This window comes from Falco cherrug, chromosome 8 (genome assembly GCF_023634085.1).
Source record: "Falco cherrug isolate bFalChe1 chromosome 8, bFalChe1.pri, whole genome shotgun sequence".
Lineage (NCBI taxonomy): Eukaryota > Metazoa > Chordata > Aves > Falconiformes > Falconidae > Falco > Falco cherrug.
In genome coordinates this window covers 16,292,091-16,318,899 of record NC_073704.1, presented here as the reverse complement: position 1 = coordinate 16,318,899, position 26,809 = coordinate 16,292,091, and the positions used below count along the sequence as shown (strand labels likewise).

The following is a 26,809-nucleotide window of genomic DNA, read 5'->3' as shown; positions in this document are numbered from 1 at the left end:
TACTTTTTACATTGTTTCTTATAATTTTGTTCATAAAGTAGTGAATGATAGCCCTTATATTATTTCTAAAAGCGTATCTGGGGACATGATCAATGCCTGCAGCGAAGACCTCAAAAATTGACCACTGAACATGAACATCCATGTTTAACACAGAATAGGAAGCAAAGAATAGAGTTTCAGGCACTTATTCAGGATATTTAATTTTTAGGTCACAACCTTACCCAGACAGATACCACTTAGAGATAATGGACAGCTGACGTTCCACAACTGTTGATTCACTATTTTTCTAGTATCCCTTGAAAGGGATCTGAGCAATCAGCAGCTTTAAATTAAATTATAATTCTACTAAAGTGCTATTTTGAATTCACAAAATGAATGTTTTGCCCTCCTTTTTCAGAATATATCAGAATCCCAAAATACAGCCCAGGTTTCAAAATGTTTGTGATTTCTTTTTAAAATACACAGTTTCACAGTATGATATACATCAGTCTATCAAACCCTTTTTATAGAATGTGGTTTAAGATTACTTTATTGGGAGGAAGGAAAATTAAATCTTTTTTTTTTTTTTTTAATCAGAAAAGTAACATGATGTAAACAAACTGTAGGCTGATCACCAGTTTTGTGTCAGACAGAAATGAATTCCCAGATTCCATGCCTAAAAGGTCTTAAGTTCATATCCCTTTTTTATTATTAGATATTTTTAAAAAGAAATCAAAGTTCCCTTTTTTCATCAGTCAGAAACTGTACTGAAGTAATTTTATGAATAATTCTACTCTACTTTCATATCAAGACAGAAACTAAATAATTAACAGTTGTACTATGGCAGACACATTTTACACAGATGAGAATAGAGAACTTACAGTCAAAAAAAATAACAGAGAAAAGGTTACAAAAGGAATTTTCCCATGAGCTTTTTGCTCCCTACATGCTATAAACCTTCTCATCTGAGAAAACTCAGATGGTCACATCATACCAAAAATTACCAAGTGAAGGGGGGGTAGGATAGTAAGTGACTTGGAAAAGCAGTAACACTGTTTATGCACTCTTGTTTCCTTGCTGATGGTAGTGCATTCACATAATAAACTAGATTTTAGACGTTTTCTTTGCAGTAACTATCAAGATACAGAAGACAGAGCTTTATGAACTAATGCAGAGAGAAGCATAACTAAAAAAAAATACTAAAGGCAGAATCAAGTACTTCACCGTACTGTTCTGATTCATATACTCCCTGAGAATGCATGTTATTTTTATTGTTTAGTAGAAGTCCCTAGACAAATGTAATGTTGTTCATTTGTTTCTCTTTAACAGCAAATTTTGTAATACCCTTTTTGGCATGACCACAATAGATTGTGGAAATATTTAATAGCACTGGTTTATGTTTCACTTTGTTCTATTTCGACAAAGTTTTTAAAAGAGAAAATAAAAAAGGAGAGAAGTTTGCTTCTGCAGAGAAAGTAACTAGGTAACTACTGCTTTACAAAAGCTATGCATCGCAGGACTTCAACTGTAGGAGATCAAAAAAGAAAAATCACTCCCCAGAAATGGGCCAACATCTAAACATTCTGCGTTCTGGACTTACTGCACTGTATTGTACATGGAGCTGTCAGGAAGAAAGCAATCTGAATATATGCTGAAATTGTGCTGGTCTGAAAAAAAAAAAAGTTTTTCCTTCCCCTCCCCCCCCCCAACATGAATGTAAATAAAACCCTGGATGTATGAGGGTTTTTGATCTGCTTTACTGAGCAGATTCTTACTCAGCCTTGTAGAGCAGTTGTAGCTTTAATCATTTTGAGAATCTTGAATTTTTGCCCTGAGCTTCAGGTCTGCAGGAACCAGGAATCTCACAGCAAAATTGCTAACAAAAGCACTCTGGAGAACAATGTGACTATCTTGGAAAGTCCCCTAGCATAGCTGCTTTGTAATTTCAAACCCAACCCTGTTGGCACAAAGGAGCTGTGGAGATAGAGCCCCTCTCTAAGTTGGACAGAACCCCCTGGGGACTGTGCTTAACAATCCCAGCAAGCTAAAACTCTGTCTACTAAAACTCAAATGTAGTAGAAGGTTACTACTATCAATTTGAGATAAAACTTCATGAAGTCAGTAAAAGGTACAATGCAGATGACAAAATTACCTTTCTGTCACATTTCCAGTGTCAGTGAAGCCAAGAATGGCTCTAAACAAAAATCAATATGATTTTGTTCAAGTGGAATACGGTATTTTTTGTGTAGCTTCAGAAATGGCTCTACCATCTTGGCTAAAACCTTCAAACGAGTTAAAAAAAACCCAACAAAACAAAACTAAAACACACACACACACCACCACCCCCCTGCCTCAGCCCCAGATCAGCCAGGGAAAGGCACCGAGCACGGCAAATTTCAGTGTAGGTTTATAAATGAAGGAAACAGGTCTATAACCAAAAGCGTTAAGCAACTTTCACCCGATTGCATTTTGCAATTTCCATTACTTCTGCTACATTTGTATATTCCTCTTTCTTTTCCACTTGAACTGTATTACTGCCCAGAGACCTTTCTGCACGTAAAAGTTCATTCTCTTTCTGAAATGCCTACTCTCCCCTATCTCCTCCTGCAGCTACCTAATACAGCACATGCTAAAAATACTGCATTATCACTGAACAGAGTACAGCCACAGTATCTGGCTCTTATTAAGGCTGTAGATGGGGCATCACTGTCTTAGGAGGCTATGACCTCCCATTCAAGAAATGGCATTCACAGGATATAAATCTGTTTTATGATATTTTTCATTTCCCTTTAAACACCATTTCCTCACAACATGTTTTCCTGTGCTATTCCAGCTCATATTCACATGAACAGTTTGGTTTTCGAAATGCTCTCCAGCTTATTAAATTTTTATTGTGAAATATTTTGATTAGAAGATGAAGCACTCATCTCTAAAGCAGAATGGAGACAGTAGCCTGTATGCCCCTTAAATGAGCCAAGGGTTTTCCTGTTCACTTCCATCACAGTTTATCACAGCCAGAAATCACTGTACTTTCCATAAAGTTCCGTAAATACTGAGAAAAGAAAAAAGCAACTTAATTGTGTCTATGGAGCACTTAAAACTTATGGATAAGAAACAATCCAGGAAAAAATAAACTTATAATACATTAAATGTAAGAAACTATTTTTGATACATCTACTTATTCACTTGCCCGATCAAAAAAACACTTTGTCCAAGGTCAGATACTGTCAAACGTTTCCATATTATGACTCCAGCTTAAATAACAAAAAAGTTTTTTGAGATGCTGCTCCCCAAAAGGTCAATAAAAAGGGAGGATATTTCTTTGTGTTGACAAGTATTCAAAAGAAAAAAATCTCTGAAAATAAAGACTATGCATGTTTCTAACCAACTCTGTATGTAACTCCAGAGTAAGTTTACTTATTTTATGTATAACTTGACACATTTTAAAATAAAACAGTGATAAGAATAATCTATTATTCTCAATAACACATATATGTATATACATTTCAAGTCCTGAAGATGTTCTAAAGGTCTCTGCAGTTTCTTCATAAAGCTGCTTTACCACTGTTACTTACCGCCAGGGACACAAAGTTTTGTAGGAGTTGCTGAGGGGTAGGCAGTAGATGCTTATTTTGGAGGGAAATGTGAAATAAATTCAACAGTCAGATGGTCCTCACAGAAATCCCATCAGCTTCTTCTGCTATTCTAAAAGTATGACTCTAACTGAGGTAAGTATGACTCTAACTGAGGTAATCCTAGAGGTCTTGGTGGTAAAATGAGGCCTTAGCAAATAACTTTTTCATATGAACGTATTTACTGTTCCACATTTAATTTTCTTTAGGTTCATTATCTTCACTCATGGTCAACAGGACATCACTCCTATACCTTGTTTGTGTTCTACATGTCTATCCACATGTCTATAATCAAATATCCACAAATAATATTGTTGTGAATACTCCTTCAATTGCCTCCAGATCTGTCAACACTAAAGAAAAATTTTAAAACCTCACATTTCCTACGCCTCCCAGCTTTTATTCCAAAAGCCTGTTAGCTCTCTTGTATCTGCTTCCTCACATCTTGTATCTGATGCCAGTATCTGATCCTGAAACATTTTTCAGCATCTTGAAATTCATTGTTCTACAAACAATTTTAAGAAAACATGTTCAAAGATCCTTAAGGAACATTTTCTGTTTGCACCTTCCAAAGTACTACACTAACCATGACTGCAGCTCAGTAGGAACATTGGTACCAAATGTCTGAAACAAGTCAAATATTCTCAAAGTAAAAAATGGAAAGAACCACTAGAAGGTAGTAAGTGTGTTTTACACAAAGTGCACATTTTGAAGACTGATTAATTGATTTCTACCAATAGCTTTTAACTTTTATTCTTTCAGATTTATACCTTTTTTTATCCTAAAAGGTAACTTTATATTGCTACATCTATAATTTTGTCACAGTTTCTACTCAAATTAGGAACACTTTAAACTGCAGGCCTTAAATATCAAAACTTCACTGACAAATTTTAAATTAAATAAAATGGACCTCTGTTATAAGATTCCAAGAAGCAAAACTCTTGTTGCTGAAACTGTAAGACAGTAGTCATGTTTAATGATCACTTTAGAGAAAAGACAGTCACAGTTCTGTCTAGCCTTAATTTATATTCTGAACATTCAAAAAATTAGAAATAAACAAAAAAAACCCATAAATCACTCTCTCTACATTTGACAGCATGTGTACCTAGCTAGAGCTACAAAAAATTAAATCTAGATTTGTGAAGCTGCAACAACCTGTTTCATACTGTCAGACAGAGGTTTGGGACCAAAAAAAGTTTTACTTACCATAAAACATTGTTTGCATATTTGCAAAAAAACCCCATGTCAAACAAAACATGTCCCTGTTTGGATTTGATGTTGCACACATGGTATTTCTTGATTCAATTTGTATCTGTCTGGTAAAAGTCCATGTTTGGTAATCCTGGAACATTCTGGTTTTTAATAAAATTGTTATGTATTTGGTAGTCCTTGTAAGAGCTGTTTATCACTTTGCCAGAAGCTTTGCATACGGAACTGTAGCATTGATATAGTTAATATCTGGCAAGCAACATAACGGAATGCATTCCATAGGAATTGGTACTTATGTTACTAAGCTGAGTAGGTGCTTGGTACTTCCACACCAATGGAATAAGCCTGCTCCATGAATCTAGAGAAGAGTCACAATGACTGAAGCATCCCTCACACAAGAACAGATGCAGAACCGCACGAAAATACTTCTAACATGATGTTCCCAATTGCCTCTTGAGGATGAAGATCTGACTTCCGATATCTGTACTATTACACTGGAACCTTTAAGGTAAATTGTAAAGCTTCCTAAGTTTTTTTCAGTAAAAACTGCAGTTCTCAAAGAACTGTCTCAAATGCTGAAGAATGCCTTACACGTGTTGCAACGGATGTGAGAATCTACTGAATCAGCACAAAGCGCCTTCAGTGATGTTCTGTTTACAAGCTGAGCATCATTAATAAAGGACTTAAAACTCCCTCAGGTCCTAATGAAATTAGTCTGCAAAGAGGGTCTGGGAATCCTATGCTGGAGTATATAAAACAATTACAGCTGGACTTTTACATATGGAAGAGATTAAAACTACTCTTATTCAGACTTTTTGCTCACTGCTTCTACCACCAGAAAGTCCAGCAGAGGACAAGTAAAGAACCGCTCACATGAAGGCCCACACTAATGACAATCTGCTTTCTTGGAGATTGGTGGTAAAGAATCTGTTGCTTGCCAAAGGAATTTCGACATGTCCACCAGTTCTAATGGGTAAAGCTATCCGTCCAGGCACAGCTGTGTGCAATACATCCAACACTGTAAGCATCTTCCTGGACTGCTTCCACATAGATGTCAAGCAAGTTTTCTCATAAGATTTTGGAAGGATTTGTAATCATCTGGGATAAAAGAGTATGATTAAAGGATGGCTGGCTCAGCTGGTGCTGACAAATATACTGGCATCTGCTATTCCTCCTCCCGAAAATCCTTTTCCAAGTGAACCAGATCAGTAACAGACTGAGCAATAGGAGGAATAAATATATCTTTCATGGTTTCTGTGGTGAAACCTTATGGAGTTTTGAGACACCCCATGGTGACCAAAAAGAGGTAACACTTGGAGAGCTGAGGCCCAGACAGAAGGATCCCTGTAAGCAGGAAATTAAAAATGTCTGGTGCAGGGAGCTACAGAGAGACGGGATCCATATGGTTTGGAGTGGAAAGTCTCTGTTGCCATGCAAATCAGACGAGTATTTCAATAAACCTAGATCCTTTGGAGGGTACCAAGATAGGCACCAAGAAACTACGTAAGGGAGTCCAGTAACACTGTGTCTAACAAATCTCTGTTGACTGTCACATAGCGTTAGAAGGCTGGGTAATAAATTAAATTGGAATTATTCATTGATAAGCATGCATTTGCTTTTAATTAATAAATTGTTTAATTGCGATCTCAATTACTAAGATCTGATAAAAAGACTCACATAATTGAAATGATAGAAGATTTCATAAAATACTGAGGACAATCAATGCAGTTTAATCCACACCTGATCATTCCAGTTTGCAATTGTTCAAATCTACCCTCTATCTGATTTATGGAACAGGTCTCCAATACCTTACGGAAATGTCCTAATTGTCATGCCATAAGACAATCACAAAGTAGATCTTCAGTCACTCCTTTACTGAGTACTGAAATAGTCACTGAGCTAAGTTTGAAAATGGTTATTTAACTTGGTGATTGAGACATTAGCATGGGAACCATAAACTGGAATTGGTTTCTGTCCTAGTAGATATTTAAGCGACAAAATGTAAAAAGACTCTTTGAGGCCAAGCCCAGAATACCTTCCAATCCAGTGATTAGCTATTTTTGTATCAGGTGAAATAATTTGAACTAAGTCATATTTGTTTCATTTTGAGTGAATACATATCATAAATCTAATTATTATTATTTTTTTAGCTCTTAAACACATAAAGATCTGTATACACATGTAGCCTTGCACAGGTAACATGGACAATCTCTAAAGCCATTTTACATTTTTCAAATCTCCTGCGTGCTGTGGAACTGTAATATTCAGTTTCCCTCTGCAATATATATCTGATATTGAAGTACTGCAGCATGTAAATGACGAAGATAACATTAACAACAGTGTACAGACTATTTCTCAATTGGTCTTCACACAGAGCAACACCAATCTTGAGATATGTAGCATCTGTATGAGCAGTTGGACTAAAGCTTCTGCAGTTACATGATAGAGCTTTAAAATTAAAATATTTGCACTAAAGAAATATCTTGCAAACTGAATCAACAACATTTTTATATACCATATTTACTCAAACTGTCGACTATATTCCCTTAAAAAGAATTTACAATTATGTCCAGGATGCTGACACTTTCTTTACAGTCTAACATCTCACAAATATAATCCCTTTTATGCAAATGTAATTTGATCATCACTCCATCTACTACAGAAGTCTTAATGTTTTACTTTTCCTTAGTAGGGGAATGGAATTAAAAATAACTCTGTGTTCAATCCAAATCAGTGTTGGGCAGATTGTTTATTTACCTTCTACGGACCGATACTGTGAAACCCTAGCTGTCAAGTACAGTGTTTTCTTACGTGCACTTTCATTGACTTCATTAGACTTATGATGACTACCCATGGGCAGAATTGTTCACAGAATCACATCTTTACTTAGTAAAGAAACACCATCAAAGGATAATCAGGAAAAAATATGGATATAATAAAGTCAATCCCTTTACCAAACTAGTCTGCAAGTTTCTATAATTGCATACTTGGCAATTTCAGAAGGCAGTTTTACATGGAAGTTTTAAACATCTGCGCTGCAGCCTAAAGAATACCACATTAATGGATCTGTTCAGGATCTATACAACATCTTGAGACAGTGGTAATAGCAATACAGTTTGTCCAGTCACTCTTTATTCTGTGAATATGCACTATACAAATTAAGGAGAGTTTTACATATGAAAAAACCCAGCAAATCTTATTTTATATGAACACTTGTAGAACAGCAGGTGCACTTTTAAACATTTAAACATGAAGATTTTTTAACGTATGTAATCCATGCTGTTTGTCTACTGTTTTCAATTTCACTTAATTTCGTAAGAAAAACTACATTGGACATTTCTTCTGGAGAGTCTTCAGCGTAGTTAATTAATTTTGTTTTCATTCCTGAATTTTTTCACAGCTTATTTACCAGCACAAGAGATATACATTTGTATTTGGTGTGTTAGTCCATGCTAAATTGAGTTTGAGTCACACTTTTTCTTTAAATGAGAGGTGGTAACTCATGGCTTTATTGCCCATGTGAGCAGTTCTTTCAGTGCCAAGTCAAACAGAATAATTTCAACCTCCTTTAGCAATTATTTAAACTCATTTCTTTGACTGCAACAGAATGAAGGAGAAGCTGCTGCTACTAGGACCCAATTCCTAACAGCTAAGACACAGTAATGACCATGTAGTCTTCCCAGACTTTTGACTAGAGCCCTGGTTCTACTTTGTTGCTTATACTCAGTCCTGCAGCCCTGATTTAGTTTCTCCACTTGGTAGATGAGTTTTAACACATACTAGTTTGTAATGTGTGCTGTAAGGTATGGTTAGGCATTACTATGGATCTTGATGTCACACTAATCTGGCTGTGTAAAAGTACTCTGATGACCCTGGGAGACAAACTGAATTAGCCTGCTAAGTTCACCTATTGATAATAGTCTCAGAGTCAGGCTTTTCTTTTGCTAGTTCAGATGTTACAGAGGGGAAGTGAGTGGAAAGCAAAATGATGTCAACACCACTATCTCCTATTCAGTCTGCATCTGCTAAGTCTTGGCCCACAAAATATTCTTGACACTGGGGACATCCACCCTGGTGCTAATAACTAGGCTGTATTCCTGCCAAAGAAAGCTGGGCAGAAGCACCACTCAGTCTGGGATATGTCTGCCAAGGAAGTCCTTCCATAGTTCAGGAAAGGAGCAGGAGGTCATGGTTTGAGTGTGAAAATTCCTGGAATAATGGACTTCAACAAGATGAACGTAGTACATGGATTGAGGGAATTAGCTGACTAGTGAAGACTGCAGTTACATCAGCAGCTGTGTAAGACTGGCCACTGCTTACTCACATTTCAGACAGTGTTCTACCCTCACTGCAAATCTAGCCACCAAGATCCCAAATCTCCTATTAAGCGAAGTGATTCCTGCTGGTGAGAGAACTCGCACTTCTCTCTTCTGCTAGAAGTCAGTGCAAGATAGTGGTCAAAAAACGTTCTGCCTGAGGTACGCGATCAGTTCTCTGCTTGCTGCTGCTCATCTTTGGTGACGCCAGACACAATTCCCAGAGCAGTGAAGCAATCAGTAGCACAGCAAGCGTTCTAACTCTTACTTCCAGCTGAAGCTAAAGGCCCAAAAGAGATAAATAAGTATCAGAAATAAGTATGTAGCCAAATAGTGGCAAGTAAAAAGACTGGAAATATATAGAGCCTTTGGGAAGAAGTACCTTTATTAAATGACTACCACAGGGACCAAATAATGAAGCAAATATACAGAAAATTACAAAGATAAGGAAGAATAGAAATTGCCAAAAGCACACAAAGATAATGAGACGAGAGCCCTGAGGTTTTTTTCATAAAATAATATGGCAGATAACACAAAGTATATAGGAAGGAGTTGGGAGCAACTAATTGTTTCAAAAAGCAGAGATATTTACAGAAGGAGAGGGATGATAGGTCATTATTTCGGTTTTATGCACAATAATAGAAATATGCTATGATAGGGAAATGCAAAGAAGTTTTGCTTAAAATTATTAAATATTTGGAGGTCACAGTTATAGGAAAAATTAAGGATCAGAAGAAATTCAGTATGAATGGGAATGAAATCAGAAAGGCTGAGGCATAAAATTAATTAAACTAACAAGGATTCATATAGGCCTAATGAAATTCACTATTACATACTTAAGGAACTACCTGAATCTTGTTCTCAGCCATTACACCTTCAAAAACAAATAGGGAGGGTGTATTAGAGGGCTGAGGAAAGGCACGTAGTACCTATCTTTGAGGAGGTAAAGAACAACCTGGGAAATACATCTGTCCATTTCACAGATTCACAGAAAGAAAAAAATGTCAGAGTTAATGATTCCATTTATAAGAGCATACATGTTAAAGAAGTAGTAAAATACAGCCAAAATTAATTTCCCAAAGCAAATAATGTCAAACTTACTTTTCTTCTTTGCTAGACTAACTGGTCTAGCATGTAAGGAGGAAGTAATTATGTAATATATTGACTTTAATAAAGTCTTTCCTCCTGTCCTAATGAGACATTCTCATAAAGAAAGTAAGGAAATACAACTTTGATGAAATTACCTAAGATGAGGATATTTCTGGTTGAATAAATAATTAGCAATGTTTCATTGCTGAGGAAGGAGCACATTTCAGGCTGGGTATCACAAGATACCAGCTCAGATCTATTGCATATTCTCTTAGATAAAGAAATAAAGCTCAGTGACAAGAGCTTGTGAAAGTCACCAGAGTGGGTAAAGTTGCAAGTACCTAGGAGCTTGGGTAAATATTTCATTTGGAGAAATGGTCCTCATTACATGAAATAAAATTTAATATAGACAGATGAACATTGTTATAGAAAGGAGATGGAGACAATTGATGAGGCAGCAACAATGTAGAAACTTATCTGGAAACTACACTGTGAATGGTAACATGAGTAAGAATTAATGATAACGTAAAAAAGCAAGTCTTGGTGAGGCGATATAAAATAAAGCTGTGTATACAATAAGACATACCATTCTTCCATCAACTAAGCCCTAAATACTTTGTTGCTGGAATAATCTGCCTGTATGGAGGAATCACAGTTTGAAGAAAGCTGAAGATGTACCACAGACTGAAAAAGAAAACAATAATAAACCCTAGAAATTTAAAAAACACCACCTGAAGGGCAATATAGAAGAACTAGATTAGTTTTCTCAAGCAAAGCTAAAAGCTAGAGGTACACATGGGAAAATTATTACTAAGAAGCTAACGACAAAGCATTCCTCCATACACTGAGGAAACAAACTTTTCAAATTGGGCATGTTTTTACAGTGTATCTCATTGTAGTGCACAGATACAGAGAATATGCAAAGAAGCTGGCAGGTTGTGGAAGCATTCAGTAGGAGAACGAAGCTCAGCCTGCACCAAGATACCAACTTCGGGGTTCCTAAGAAAACCTTTATGTAATCTGGTTTTACATCAGGTAATAGAGTCATTAAAGCTGTTTTTCACATTCCAAGAGGATGGAATGTAAAAGGGGAGACCTGGTAGTACATTTTAATTTGGGCCCTGAAGGGACAATCATTCTGGCTAGATCAGTCTTGCTGAAAATTGTTTAAAATCCATAGGCATTTTTACAGGGACTTGGTAATTTGTTTTGGTTTTTTGGTTGTTTGTTGTTTTTTTTCTCCAAAACAACAAGAAAATACTGTTAATTATTTAGAAACAACACCCCAGTTATTCAGGTACAATATCAATTTAATTTTCATTTTAATGCAGCATGTTACAGCACTAAAATCCTTTCTCCAACATTAAGGAAGCTATTAATTTGGTGCACAATAATGTTGAAACAATTCCTTGTAATTGTTCATTATCAACAGAGAAGGTTACTGCAATACATTAGTTTTACAACGATGCATTTTACCTGTTTTACATTAAAAAAAAGTTCCAATCTGTGCCTATCCAAAGCCGCAAAAAAGCACATGATTAGTGTTCAAACGAGAGGTTAACAGGACCTGTTACTCTGGTGCTTGAAAACTGGGTTTTCTAAAATTAGGGGTTTCATAATTTAAGAAAGGTCAACACAACACAAAACGCTTCTCAGCTGCGGCCACCAGGAAACCAAACTAATTTCCTCAAAAAGTACAAATGTTTACCTATAAAGTCTAAAACAACCACCACAACATGGCAAGAGCAGCATTCTTTAAGGTCCGAACACCGACTAAAAACCTTTGAGGTCCAACAAACAGAATGGTAGTACCGACAAACTGAATCATAGAACCATTTATGTTGGAAAAGACCTTTAAGATCATCGAGTCCAACTGCAAACCTAACACTGCCAAGTCCCCCTAAATCATGTCCCTAAGTGCTACATCTGACTTGATTTCAGATGCAGACTTTATTTTTTGATGTTGGGCAATGTTTCAAATACTAGATGCAGACCCAGAGGAAAGCTGTATGTCAACATTTCTGGTGATCAGGAAATTGCTTTACTTAATTTTTGCAAACTGAAAAAACCCCAACCCCACCAGGATGTGTTTCCTGAGTGGATTTTTCAGATCACTTAAGGAGTCAGACATTTTTAACAACGAAAAATGTTACAAAGCTCACTCATGCCAGTTGGGAAATGACTCGACATCTGATCCTGTAATGTAATATCTCTTGAATTCATCATTAACCTTCAAAAAGTTTGCCTGGGAATAGTACAAAACAGCATACCAGCAGTGTCCCAGACAGACCACGGGCCAATATTAAATATTTAATGTATTTCACCAGTGTCACTGTCTGTAGTCTACCTATAGGTAACATAGAGTAATTAACACAATTTATGGTTTGGTGTATTAAAGGATAAGCAAGCATGAAAACCTGCAAATGACCATATTCTCATTAATTTCTTTGTCAGCTCACCACCTGCTTATCTTTATATTTCCACATTACTCATAATATTGTTACTCATCCTCTTCCTCTTTTAATCTTGCTGTTATCCATTCTTCTCTCTTCTTCCTACTTCACATAATCTCTGTAAAGTTTCTCATCCTCCTCCCTTTCTCAATTCCACAAACTCCTACTCAGCATCTCAGTGTTCCCCTGCCACTAAAGCCACTGACTTTTATATATATTTAACATATTCAACTCAATCATCAAGTTCAGTTCTGGTGCTGACATACTATGTTTAAAATTCTGACTCTTCATCTGCATCTCCGGGGGGGTCTGCAGAGTCCACCTATGGCAAAAGGGCCAGATAACATCAGCTGTTAAAATAAGAGCATGAGTGTAAATAGTATGTGTGGAAGGGATACACAAAACTCTCGGAAAGGGTGCTTTCCCAAAACTGTTTACATTAAAGAGCAAGATGACCATCAGCCACATTAAACATTAACTGGGGAATTATGAAGAGACTTCTGAAACAAAAGGAGTTGGCTTGGAAAAAAGGTATAGAGGAAGAAAAGACATTTGGAACAGCAGGGAGAGACCTTGGAGTGGAAACAGCAACACTCAAAACCTGGTTTGACACTGCCAGAAGTCACTGTGCAGTCATTGCAAGCCCTCCCTCAGCGTGAGCTTGTGGGGTGCCTCGGCAGCTTTCAGAGCAGCGATGGGCACACACAGTGCTGAAGAAACCTTTTCCAAAACCCAGTCTCTTCCCCTCCCACTACTAGTATGCAGTGATCCCCATTTAAAAAGTGAGGTCTGACTCCTCCTCCACTCTGAACTATGAACCGATCTCCACCTCCAGCATCAACTACATGCTTGGCTTTCCTTCTTCTTAACCCACCTAACATCCATCTACAGCCATACCCCTGATTTATCCTCTTTTTTTGATGAGATTACTAATATTTTAAACTTTTTATGAATCTATCATCGAAGTGCAATGACAGTATCAGTACACCACTTAGCTAGCATAAAAGGGTCTGAATCTGGACTGAGCCTACTAGATGGTAACATAGTACAAAAAGTAATAGACAGTGTTGGATGTATTCTTCAAGACTAAAATTGAGGGTAGAATTCTTCATAATAGTACAATGATCTATTAATACGCATAAACAGAAAGCACCTATCACACAAGTTCACCATGGGTATAATTTTTACAAATATTTGGTCAATAAATCATATTTCAATGATTTGCAATTTCTTTGCTTGCTCTTTTTGTAACCATCCAATATTCCTGCCTTACGTCTCCTAGTATTATAGTCTTGATTTCAAAACTTAAAAGATGAAGTAATGGAAAATATTTCTTTTTCTACACTGTCATGCATGCTTCTTGTTAAAAATTTTATGTCTCCACAACATAATGCCTTGTGGAGACATAGGGAAGCTGCAAATGAGTTCTGCTTGATACCAGAAGAAAATCTACATTTTTCCTGTTAGTTCCACATTGGGCAAGCTAATTTTACACTGAGGTCACAATATATAAATGAAAACAGAGAGTTTTATTTAAGGCTACATACAAGTTTATGCATACAAGTTAAGATATTAATTAAGGCTGACATAACTGAACTGCTTGTATTAGCCAAGTTAGTATTTCTAGATGATCCTGTGTTATGCATGAAGCTTTCAAGTCCTTTGTATTCTCCCCTTTTTCCTCGTGAATTTCAGGTTTCCAAACTCTGAATAAAACCAGATTGCCAGAAAAAAACATTAAAGCAAGTGGTATCATTTTAAAGGTAGTGTTGCAATGGCCAACTAGGTTCTTATCAGAGAACATACCAGTAAGTCCATTTTTGCACACTAGCAGCTGAGCTCAGAAACCCACAGGTTTATGCCAATGCAGCCTATACTGTTGTCTATAAAGGTCATCACAGCTCACATTTTTAAAACAACTTTAAAATCATTCTTGAGAGCACAATTCAGAAAATACTTAGGGATAACAGTTCCAAAGCTTTATGTAAACTGTTCCCCAGTCTCTCTTTTGGCTGTGATGATTTTCTTCATGATTTTTTCATTATTGCCTCATAGGCATCATAGTCATGTCAAAAAGTCAGAAATATCTAAAATATAAATGATTTTTAATTCCCTGCCAGATCCTGTTTTCACCTTCAGATTCATTGAAAAAGTAAACCAATATAGTTGTCATTCTTAGATGGGTAGACAGTTTGTCATTTTTTCTATTATCTGCCTTTTTCATGTACATAAGAAGAGAAATTTTGAAGAATTAAAATGAAAGCTTGCAAGTGTAACCTTGCTCAATGGAAATGTAAACGTTTCAGAAGTCAAGATTCCTGTAATAGCCAGTAATAAACAGAATATTGGTTTGGATTCTTCTTCGCTGCTCTCTCCTGGTCTGGAAATCAAGTTTTAATTACATTATCTGACAGGTCCTTAAGGGCAAGCTAAAATATTATAAACACAGAATACACTGAAACATTAGATCTATGTCAGGGAAAAAATGAAAGCATTATTTTAAACATCATGTCTTCCTGATATACCCTGTTCTCATTCCCCTATTTAGTGAAGGTAATGTCCAAGCAGATTAATGAACACATGCTAATGAGCCTCTCAACACTGTTACCAACCCCAGCATACATGGTTCTGCTACATGGGTGAATCAGGATTTCTTTTGCTTCAAGCGCATTTATGTGCACACAGGCAAACTGGAAAGCCAGAAAGTCATCCTAGTTGGTTTTTAAACTGATGGTCACAAGATCCCTGTGATCTAGTCAGGATTATGCTGGAAGATATTCAGCCTGGTTTTATAGAAACAGCTGTTTAAAAACCACACAAAGGAAGTTCTCTTCCTCTCTTTGCCACTGCTTCTAGCAGGAGTTGGCCTCCGCTCCCGCCTCCACTAATTTCCACACCCAGATACGGAGGCAAGAGACCTGCTTTCATCCCGGTCCCCGACGCCAGCCGGGTGAATAGCCAATGCACTCTTACCACCACCACAGAGACATGAAAAACTGCCTTTACAACATGTAAAACCTACCCATCACTTAAACAGGCAAAACAGGGCATATTGCCTTTGCTAACTCCTTAAGTTTTCTTAATGGAGCCACTGCACTGGATAAGCCACAGTTTTCATCATGTGCTTTCTTACATGGATACGAATCATGCTAACCTGAGACAAGACAGGTGCTGTGTAGTCTGGGCACTGTAGGAACTAATGCTTTGGGAAAGAGAAATGAATATTCTTACCAGGTGATTGAAACCTATGACTTTCCAGGAAAGGATAATGCAAGGGAGGAGCAAAAATAAATCTCTCACACCACACTGAAGACTGCAAAGTCTGTGGAATAACAGTGACTCTACCTTTTGCTACCGCTCCTTTTCCTACCAATTTGAAAACATAAATCACTACTAATCTGTGCAGTGGGTCAGTGCTTTGCTTTTCACCGTATTCATTTACGGTGTTCTTCACTCACTGGCCTTGTCTCAAAAACATGAAGAATGCAGCATAACAGGGAGGGGTTTATGGCTATTAGGTCTGACGAAACATATTTCCAATACAATGTTTCACAATGCCAGGACCCCAAATACTTGCACATACAATTTACTTCTATTTGCCTCCAGATTAAGTTAATTCCACCCCAGAATGAATTATATTTTCATTTCTGGTTTTTCAGAGAAAAAAAGGAGAAAAAAAAATTCTCCACCAGGGGAAAAAATCAATTCAGCCTCAGATCTCAACAGAATTCTATTTCTTTAATGCCTATTATGCTCTATTTCCTAGGATGTGCAAAAAAATCAGTCGTCTTTTGAACCTTCTCTTGTACCTTCTTCACTGCTTTTTCCTCTTTAAGGAGTATTACTACAAAGCTAGGTGACAGCTGTACAGTCACTGCTCATCACTCCTATTTCTTCAGGGATAATAGAACTTCAAGTCTTCCCTTCTTAACTCCTCTGAAAAGCAACTAACTATGCCTGATCTGCTGCTGCTCTTCTGCTACTATCTGAAAAACTGCCTCCTTTTGATCCTGGCTGAGGCATAACCTGACTCTGCTAAGAATGTCCTTCCAAACAGGGCAAATTATTAATTCCAACTAAAACTAATCCTTAGAGATGAAAATGTTAATCACTGAATGCACATCAATTGTCACTTAATGCTTCCTCTTCAGAAGTCTACAATCAAAGTTAGTGTTAAATCAGTTCTTTATTATGTAGGAACAAAGCAAAGAGAAAGTTGTAAGAAAAAGCTTGAGATATGTAGGCAAGATTGTTTTTCCTATGGTATGTTCCCTAGAAAGTATAACCCAGGGCAGAACAAAACTGGATGTACAACAAGATAAACCAAAATGCTTTTCACTTAAATAAATAAACAAACCCTCACTAATGAACTCTCCTAAGTCCGGAAGTTTAGTAGACCAAAATACAAAAAATGCAATAGTTCTTATCCATCAAAAGCTTCCCTTTTCAGCTGTTGAAAGTACCAGAATAAATGGTCCTTTTCACAAGACTGTTCTCAAAACCACTCAGCATTCCCCTCATCACTCCAATAGCAATCTAGACTACCATTACTGGGATGGCTATAAACGCTCTTCTAATTTCCTATCTCAGTGTGGTTATTGCCAAGCTACCTATATTATAGAGCATGCCGTGCTATAATGTATTACCTATTCATTTAATTTCAAGCAGGTTTTTTTCTTGCTGAAATTTCTAAAATTTATTTATTCACCTTTTTCTAGTATGATTAAAGGGTTGAATACTAACATTTGGACAGCTGTTCAAATGTATCTGAACAGTTTGAAGCTACAACAGCACATGTAAGACATTTGCTCCTTTTCCTTTGCATTTCTAACATACTTGGTTCTGCCTTCTTTCAATCTACTTATTGAATAAATGTGTATCATCTGTCTGAAAATCGGAGTCTCCATGCTTTCTCCCTACTTAATCTACTGTTCTGTCTCTCCTGCTTTCTTAAGTTTACAAAATGCCACCTACTGTCCAAATTTTTTGATGCACTGCGTTATGTGTTATCTTCCTTTCCACCATCTTCTGGAAGTGTCATGGTTCTCAAAACCAGTGTAATATATTAGCCTGAATTTCTAAAAAAATTTTACACCCTTCATACTGTTCTGGATACTCCTCAAGAATATCTTCACTTCTTGCTTCAATCAAATTATTTTTTTGTAGCTTCTTATCAGGCTAGGAACAGACGTTCCTGTCCTATCAATCCTCCCCCAAAGCCCAATTTTTTTTATTATTAGTTGTTTATACCAACCTCTTTCTCCTTCCAATTTATATGTTAGCTTTTCTAAGGTACTGCCATTTAAAAAAACAATTATTGACAGCTTAAAATTATTGAGTATTTACCCATTAGTATAGCCATTAAAGCCACCCAGGAAGGGGCAGAAGCAAGCACGTGGGCAGAAAATCTTTAGCTGCATCAACATGATGGTCATGGCTATGACTTATATGTAGCTTAACAGAAGTTGCAGCAAACTTTGCCATTAGGGCAAAGGGCAATCAAGAAACAGAGCGTGATTTCAGGGTCGTCTTCTGGTGCTGTGCTTTTATATTCCAGCCTTTTCTTAGAGCAAGAAGCAAAGGATGACTGCATCTTCTCTTCCCTGCCCACCTACCTCCTACACCACAGGAATAAATTGTCACTCATTAAATTAATATGCTACATTAATTTACAATTAAGCTATCACTAGCAATAATGATATATAATGTACATGCATGGTAATTCCAGTGCACAATTCAACATAAATCTGGCAAAGTTTCCCATACATCTGCTTACTCCCTACACCCAGTATAAAGATAATAATAATTTGGACCCATTTGAAGACCACTACAAATGAAGGGAGGAAACATCTTTTATTTATGTGCTTCCACGCAGCTAAAATCTACTGCTTTCTAGGGTGTCCACAGGTAATAGTTTTTTTCTTATTTACTGAGAAAGTTGCTGCTTCTTCATGTTATTCTGATTTGGTACCTTTTCTGCAGACACTAATTGAAAAGTTGCTAACACCAGTTACAGCCATGCAAAACACAGATATACCTGTTCAGTACATACTATACTGAAGCCACAGGCTGAAGTGATTAAGATAGAATTCACAAAGAGGGGAAAAAATACATTAGCATAGTATTAGGATGTATTGGCTTGTACTTTGTAAAACTCCTGAATATTTTGAGTGTCCAGGAGAGAAGAAAAAAAAAGAAGGAAAAGAAAGAAAAGAGAAGCCATGTAAGGGCATTACACTGATGGGATTTTTTGCTAGAAAATACTTGTTAGTATATTTTTTCAAGAGACAAAGAGTCTCTGCCAAAAACTTACAATGTCTAGAAGTCGCAGAACATGCTGTTTCTAATATTTTATTACACTGCATATAAGTGAAGAAAACCTCAAAAGTTATTGATATGGATTATTCTTATTCCACAAATTACTGCAGTATAAACATTTCCTGGAAACCAGGTCTTTGTAAACATTTACAAGATACTATACAGTATATACAGTATATAATTACCTATGTGCTCTGTAGTGGTGTAAAAATCACGCTGGAACAGTTTCTGCCAGATTCTGCTAGTTTTTGGAGTTGATTTTAGTATAGAATAAAATAATGAATCAACCATACATATTTTAAGGGACTAGAAGCAAGAGACCAAGGACTGGACTGGGTCATTTTCTTAGTAAAGGAGTTTTCAAAGTTTCAGAGAGATCCAGACTAGTTAATTACAGTTAATACAACATTCATATATATAGTGAACAAAGATAACTGGGAAAACAGCAACAGTACAAGGAGCTTCTCTCACATGCAGATACCACAGAAAAGATAATAACAGAGCTCCCCGAAGAGTCAGAAAACAAGTGTTTTTCAACCTTGTTCTTTCTCTTGCTTTCAGCACCATGCGCTGAATTTTCCTGTCACTACTGCTCTAAGGGAAAACCCTTGATCCAAAATTGCATGAGACCACAGAAAATGTACAGAACAGAAGAGAGAGGTATTTTGAAGCAAATGCATTAATATTTTTAAACGCATTAAGAGCCTTAAAACAAAGATGTTACATAGCAAGAACAAATTCTTTGTTATTATCCAATATCCTTTTGAAATCTCAAAAGACCATGGGTTTCTTGAAATAGTTCCAGGATTTCTTGGATCCTGCCAAGGCAGAGACACCAAAAGAACAACTTTTCTTGTGATACTGATCCTTTTGCTTCCATTCACAGTCAAGACCAGGAAGACCAAAGTCATACAACCCACCACACCAGTGCTGAAGATGGAAGCAGAGTGCAGAAAAACATGACCTTCAGTATAAGACTAACAACTGTGGAGATTCTTATGTTAACAGAAATCATAGAAATCTGCAAACTAAAACACCTATTATGTCATCTAATCTATGCAGTTGGCAGGGAAGGTTTTGTTCCCTAAAGCATTTTTTATATGGCTTTGTTCAGTCCAATTTTAAATGTCAGAGTTATGAAGCTCTCTGCTTTCTTTGAGAAAGCTGATTTGTTTATTGTTTGAATTAATTTCACCGGCTCCAGTTATAGCAAACATGCTTAAGATACTGTTCTTAATAAAAATATGGAATGTCCTCAGTAACGTATATGAGCATTAAAAAAGCCAGTGAATACCCAATCTACAAGTTTTGTTGAAATACATCTTTGTATATACAGTTCTTTTGATACTAAGGAATGCAGGAATCTCTAAGTATTTGGCAGTCAGTTTGTGATGCAATTACAAAACTTTATCCAAATTTATGTGCTTTAGTAATCAGTTCAATATGGTTCATAAGACTGGCTTTTTTTACACAGTTGTATTTCTGAATGATTTTTTTAGTTTTTTCCAAGCACTACTGACAGCAAATACCAAAAGTTACACTTTGTTCCCAGTATTTTTAAATGTTTACTTCTTCATGAATTCAGAACTTATAAAAAAAAAATTAAATTAGCCAGAAATATATTGAGTTTCCACCTTCAAACATTAATACCTATTCCACTCTTAAGAAAAGGCTTGGTGATATTGAAGGGATTATTTAGAACAGATACTCAACCCCATTTTTTTCACTACTGGGAAGGCAACTCAAGTAAAAGTATGGATCCACTGTAAATGAATTTTGCTAAGTAGGAAGATACTTGTATGTACTTACTAAGTTATAACATAGCTCTCAAGAAAGACCTGATTTTTAACAGTAACTACAATTGGTGCTGGCTGCAGGTGAGACAGGGGTAAATATAAATATATAGAAAATTTGGGTAATTCGATATTTTCTTCTTTTCCTTTTGAGGGAAAAATTGACTAGACTGAAAATTCAGTTATCTCAATGCAAGATTTGTGCCCAGTAAAACCATTTCACCTACACGGTGAGAAAACTACAGTATTAAAAGGAGTGAGGTTAAATCTTCACAGTTCTTGTATGAGAACACTTTTTCACTGCAGAAATAATTTCCAAAGTCATAAGGAAAATGAATACACATTAAAAAACCCCCAACCAACACCACCAAAACCCAGCTCTTTCATGTACTATGATAGCATCTGTATTTACTGTACATGATAGGATCTTTATGGCATACGGAGATAGTCTTTCTCTTTGAGCTGCCTAAAGTATTATGCTGGTCTTGACCTTGGAAACATTTCTTAAGCATTTACTGTAGTATATACAGAGATCTTTTGCCAGAAGAGTCACTGCAGAGCCATGGACGCTTAGGGGGCTTTCCATATTAGGGGTTTTCTTGCTCTGGATTAAGCATGCCAACAGTAGTTAGTTGCCATTCTGTATTTAGAAAGGATTCTCAGAAATAGATTTCAGTAAGAAATGTTGAAACTTCTTGTATTTCATTGAGTTAAGTTCACTCCCACAAGACAATTTAGGGAAACTTCCATTATGAAAGCTTTTGCAAACTATCCAGTACTACACTAGCTACAGAAGGTTTCTATAGCAGATTCCCGAACACATCAGGAAACATGTACTTATCCACCTGCAATTCTAATGGCTCCCAAAAGACCATGAAGGATGTGTGTTTAAAATACTATTTTTTTAAAGTCACAGTTTATGGAAAAATTATCCTGGATCCTTAAAAATAATTATTGATATTTAAACAGAAATCTATTCAATTAAACTATTAGCTTAAACAAAAATATATGACTTCAGGAAAATATCAAATGTCTCTTAATCATCAGTCATAAGATTTCTGTGAAATAACTTCTTAACTCCACTGTAATAAAGCGCAAACTGATTAATTTCTTTTATGATATAAATTGCACAGCAAATCCACAGAGGACATTCAAACTTACAGTTAACAATTAAGCCATTTCACTCCCGTAGTAACCTTTTAATGTCCAGATTCTCCTTCTGCACCATAACTGTAACCCCACTGAAAGATTTCTCCACATGGAACATCATTAGGTCATAATCCTGGCATGACTACCTGTCTGACCTTACTCTGGAGTTGCAATAACAACTGTTACTGTACTCCCATAGTATATGATAACAGTAGTGGCCATCCAACACAAAATAATCCTGGATTTGCTCTGGGATCATCTATGATCTTATATTTATTTGTCACATCATCACTGTGGTTACAATACCCTACTGATGTCACCCAGGAGGAGCTGGAGTTTTGTTAAAGATGTCATCAGCCATAAACAGAAGTGTGAACTATTGCAGGTTTATTTAACCTTACATCCACTGCATCCTGTTCACAGTAGTTTTAGAAACATTATTTCCTACTCAAGGTCACTTGGTCTGAAGCTAGGACTGTCCAAAGGAAAAAAGGGGTCTCCTGTGGTAAAAAGCACAAGTAAACTAGATCTAAACCTCATCTGTAAAAAGAATTGTATAATTGACTTTAAAACATAAAATAATTAGAAATAGGTTTCATAGATCAAACTAACATATGTAGGAAGCAGTGAAGAACCACCTCCCAAAAACTGCAACCTGTTATTATTTAAACTTGAACCCTTCCTGTTAGAAGAGTCTTACAGATTAGCTATACTATAAGGGTTTGTCTGCATGTCTCAGCAAGCGAGCTACTTTACTCTGAAAGGTGTATCATTTCAAGTATTAAAATTCTGCCATCCAGACATAATCAGCTAAACCAAGAACCACGTTCCACTTTTGAACAGTTTTATAATTCCAGAATACACTAAGGGACTGCAGAGCTGTAGGAAAACAAAACACGCAAAAAAAGTTTTCAAGAGCTACGCTGCTCCTCTTTCATAATAAAGACAATCCCACACAAAACTTTAGAGAACGCAGATGACAGAGAGAAGAAAAAGAACTTCTATAGGCTCAGCACAAGTGAAAAAAATATATTCTGAGCATCAAAATCATCTAAGATGTTACTAGCCTATGCGATATTAAACTCTTGAACAATTTTTTGAGTGTTTGCATGTGAACTTTAAGTTAAGAAATAGGATGTAAAGTTCCTAACATTTTCAGTTCAAAGGAATAATAGCATCACTTACCTAAAGATCGGTCTTTGGAGATGCTTTTTCTTGATGGTAACACAATCATCCATTTAAAGTGGAGGAAAAGACTTCTTCCAGCAAATAACTCCAAAAAGACCAGGGAGTAATTTGGAAACTTGTTCTTAGCTACTGTGCTGCAGAGAGCACAAAGAATGATATTTTGGTGCTGGGGGAAGCCTCCCTCCCTCTTTCTGACAGTGGAGCAGAAAAGGGCCATAGAGGCCACATAAGCCAGGCACAGCCGTGCACTACCAAACCGGGCAGGCTGCGCAAAACTGGAATCAAGTTGATCGAAGCACGGTATTATACTGGATTCCTTTCAACTATGCAAGAAAAAGGGGGAGCTTTGCCAAGTGCTACCCAGGTAAAGATTTGTTAGATTATTCCAGCCATGAGAACACTTCTTACACATGCTGGTCAAAGTCTTAAATGCAGAGTCACTCTCTCCCTCTCTCTCTCTCTCTCTCTCTCTTTAAAACACACTGTTCCGAGGCTCAACTTTTTTTTTCTTCAAAATAAAAGTTGTGCAGCTGTTTCAGCATTCCCATGCGAGTACCTTCAGAAAGTTTGTTCTGGTAAGAGAACTGTATACAAATTAATGAAGACGGATGGATCTGGTCTGTGAGGCTGGCTCTACTTCAGGAGATTGTAATTATTTTACAATCTGGCTTTTATTCACTCTGGATGATGTGTGGATATAACTATGCAAATTAAAGCACTGCTCATAATTTTTAGCATTCATAACCTAATAACCTAGACTTGGCTGAAGCAGAGTATGGTGTTTGCAGCTAGTAGGACCATTACCACATAAAACAAACTGACGCTACATGAGTGAGGAAAACAAAAATGACCAAGTTCAGATAGTGACAGTAGCAAACTGTTACTGTTTGCAAGATAAGGTTTCAACAGAGATCCAAACTGAAAAGCTTGCTCTGACATCATGCTGACATAAATCAGGAAGAATTCAACCACAGCAAACACAGGCTGTAAACAAAGCTATAAAGCAGAAACGGCTGACCATGGCTCTCAGTGAACTGAAGCCATGAGTGGTTCAGGTAAGATGCCATTTCCTGGCACTGGGCTTGACAGGGAGCATGGCACCTGGCCAGCGGAGCAGTAAACCAGCAGCGAGCCCCCGCCGTGCATGTGGCGGTAACGGCCTGGCCACGTCGTGCCCGCGTCCCGCGTGCCCCCTTCCCGCCGCAGTTCCTGCGCCCCTGCCGCCCAGCAGTGCAGCTCCCTGGTGGCTTCGCTCGGGAAAAGCGCTCCCCATGTGCTAGGCAAAGTTACAAACACGGGACAAGTAGGATCAGGGAGACCGGGCATCTTTTGCAATTGCATTGTTGGTTGGAGGGAGAGAGGCGTGATGGATTTACCCGGTTAAGTGCCTAACACTGGCATTATCAAATTTGAGAGATGCTGTAAATCCACTGAAAAGGCAAGATAAGTAACACTGAGATGTGTCCTAGGCTGCATATGACCAAGAAAGTTCATATTACATTATGCACATATTATTATTAAATTAAAATTTCCATGAAATAATGCTGTACAACAGATAATGAACATTCCAGTAACAGATATTTTCACGAAGGAAAATTTAGCAGTTTAGTGGATTTACTGACAGGTAAAATCTCTTCCTAGAGCTAATATATATTGCTTATACAACTGAGTGTTCACGTTTGGTTAGGCTGAAAGGGCCCAGAAACTGATCCCCACACTAGATAAAACTATTTTCTTCATGCAGCCATGGAGTCATTATCTGAAGGAAAAATTATCAGATAGACATCACCAGTTACTTTGAGTCAGTTCAGTTTCACTTTGCCCCACTCTTCATTTCTACTCCTTTGAGAAGCAGAGGAAAATATATCTTCACCAGGAAAACAATTATCTTTATCAGATTACAGATTAGTTTTTGCCAAGATTTTGAAGGATCTGGAGATCTTTCTTCAACAATGTGCAGTGTTCAAAGTGTTGTTATATTTTTAAAGACTTTTGTAATCATGATCTTACTTACTCTTGCCTGCCAAGATTTGTAATTTTTCATGTAGTTTTCCGGCTCTGGGTTTCAGCATTTCAAAACAATTTGCTGCTTTTTGAAGTGCATTTGCTCACTGTCTATACAGAAAGCTGAAAATGACAAAGAAACCTCCCTTTTCCTTCTGTTTCACATTAGGTGCATAGGACTGATGCAGTCCTGTTATTCAGAGGGATTATACGTAGCTCAGGGTAAAAGTTCTGATATCTTTTGAGAGTTTCAAGAAAGAAAAAAAAAAAATTCTCCAAACTCTCTGTGAGAGCTATACCAAATATGTTTTTCCACTGAACTCCCCAACCTTTCATCTAGTAGTTTTATTGGTCCCAAAACTAGTATGCATCTTAAAAGCAATTTTTTTCTGGGTCTAGTCTAATGTACACTGTTGTTCATGGGACTTCCATTCAAGCATGGTACTGTAAAAAGTACTATTTGGGGGAGCTGAAATTTCTGCAGTGGAATTACTTCGGCTACAAGGAATTTTGAGCTGTTAACAAAAAAGACCACGAAAGAAAATATTAATATAAAATGGTGATTTTTTCATTCAACACAGCAACAACCCACTCACTTTTTCCTTATAATATTCAGAAGTTATGACTACATGTTGAATTCACACAAATTTTTCAAGAAAGGATATTTCAGAAAGATACGCTAGATTAACTAGACTGCCTGAAGCCTCAGTCCCACTAAGATTATTCCTGTAATGTTCATTGGAAAAAATCACATGTATGAAATTCACCAGCACATAACTTTTTGCAGATCACAGTATCAGAGCATATTGGAGTAATATTAGTCAATTGTAGGATATACCTGGACCTGATCCACAGAATGCACTGAAGAGGTGCATTTTTATTTGAATGAGGAAGTCTTTTGCTTGAAAGCATTACTGCAATTTTAAAAAGTCCTCTGTAGTCTTCATACCTCTTACTTCAGACTAAACCTTTCAGCACTAATTAGAATGGTAAAAATCTATTTAAATGATGTCCTAGAGATGAAACTCAATCAGAAAACTCCTAAATTGTTTGTTTTTCAATTCATTTTCTAAAAATCATTGCTATTGTTTGCCCATCACAACCAATGACCACTGCTCCTTCTATGTGATGCAAGCTATTTTTAATTTTATTTACCATGCATATGTTCACGTGAAAGCAGACTTTTTGGACCAAAAGCATGTAATATTTAGCACTTTAAAAACCTGGGTTTCCCTAACCTGAAGATGAATAGCAATAGTTAAGTAATTTGATATCTAGTACTATGTCTCAAGGCAAAAGACTCGTGTGATCTAGAACCCAAAACACTTATTCTGCTTGTTTCAATGCCACGTATTTCTTATTGATCTGTAGCTCATTGCCAGAAGTCTAGAAATGTAACTATTTTTCCTACTTTAATTTCAAAGCTATGGGCAATTAAGATGGTAAATTTAAGAACCTATAATCTGTATGTGTCTGACAGTTGATTCTTTCTATTTTCTAGCTAAAATATCTACTGGCTAATGAAGATATGTATATGCATTGCTGGTTGGAAGTAAGGGCTCACCTATCTCTGTAGAAAGATAGACAGGTGGGAGGAGCAACAGAAAAGTACCACAAAGAAAATAACAAATGCATGATCAACCACATATGGGAAAAAAGAAAATGTCTTTACAAAACTG

At 36.7% G+C, this 26,809-nt stretch overlaps 1 protein-coding gene across 8 annotated transcripts in view; it reads right to left on the bottom strand.

Moving 5' to 3' along the window:
• Positions 1-26,809, bottom strand: part of PDE1A (phosphodiesterase 1A) — a 259,717-nt gene that overhangs the window by 129,639 nt on the left and 103,269 nt on the right. Inside the window, exon 1 of one of the 8 annotated variants that reach the window (XM_055719270.1) lies at positions 23,124-23,543. The exons of the other annotated variants lie outside the window; for them this stretch is intronic. Coding sequence (XP_055575245.1) covers positions 23,124-23,176 — 53 coding nt within the window. The 5' untranslated portion in view covers positions 23,177-23,543. Of the gene's footprint in view, positions 1-23,123; positions 23,544-26,809 lie in introns of those variants that run through there. 8 annotated transcript variants of the gene reach the window in all.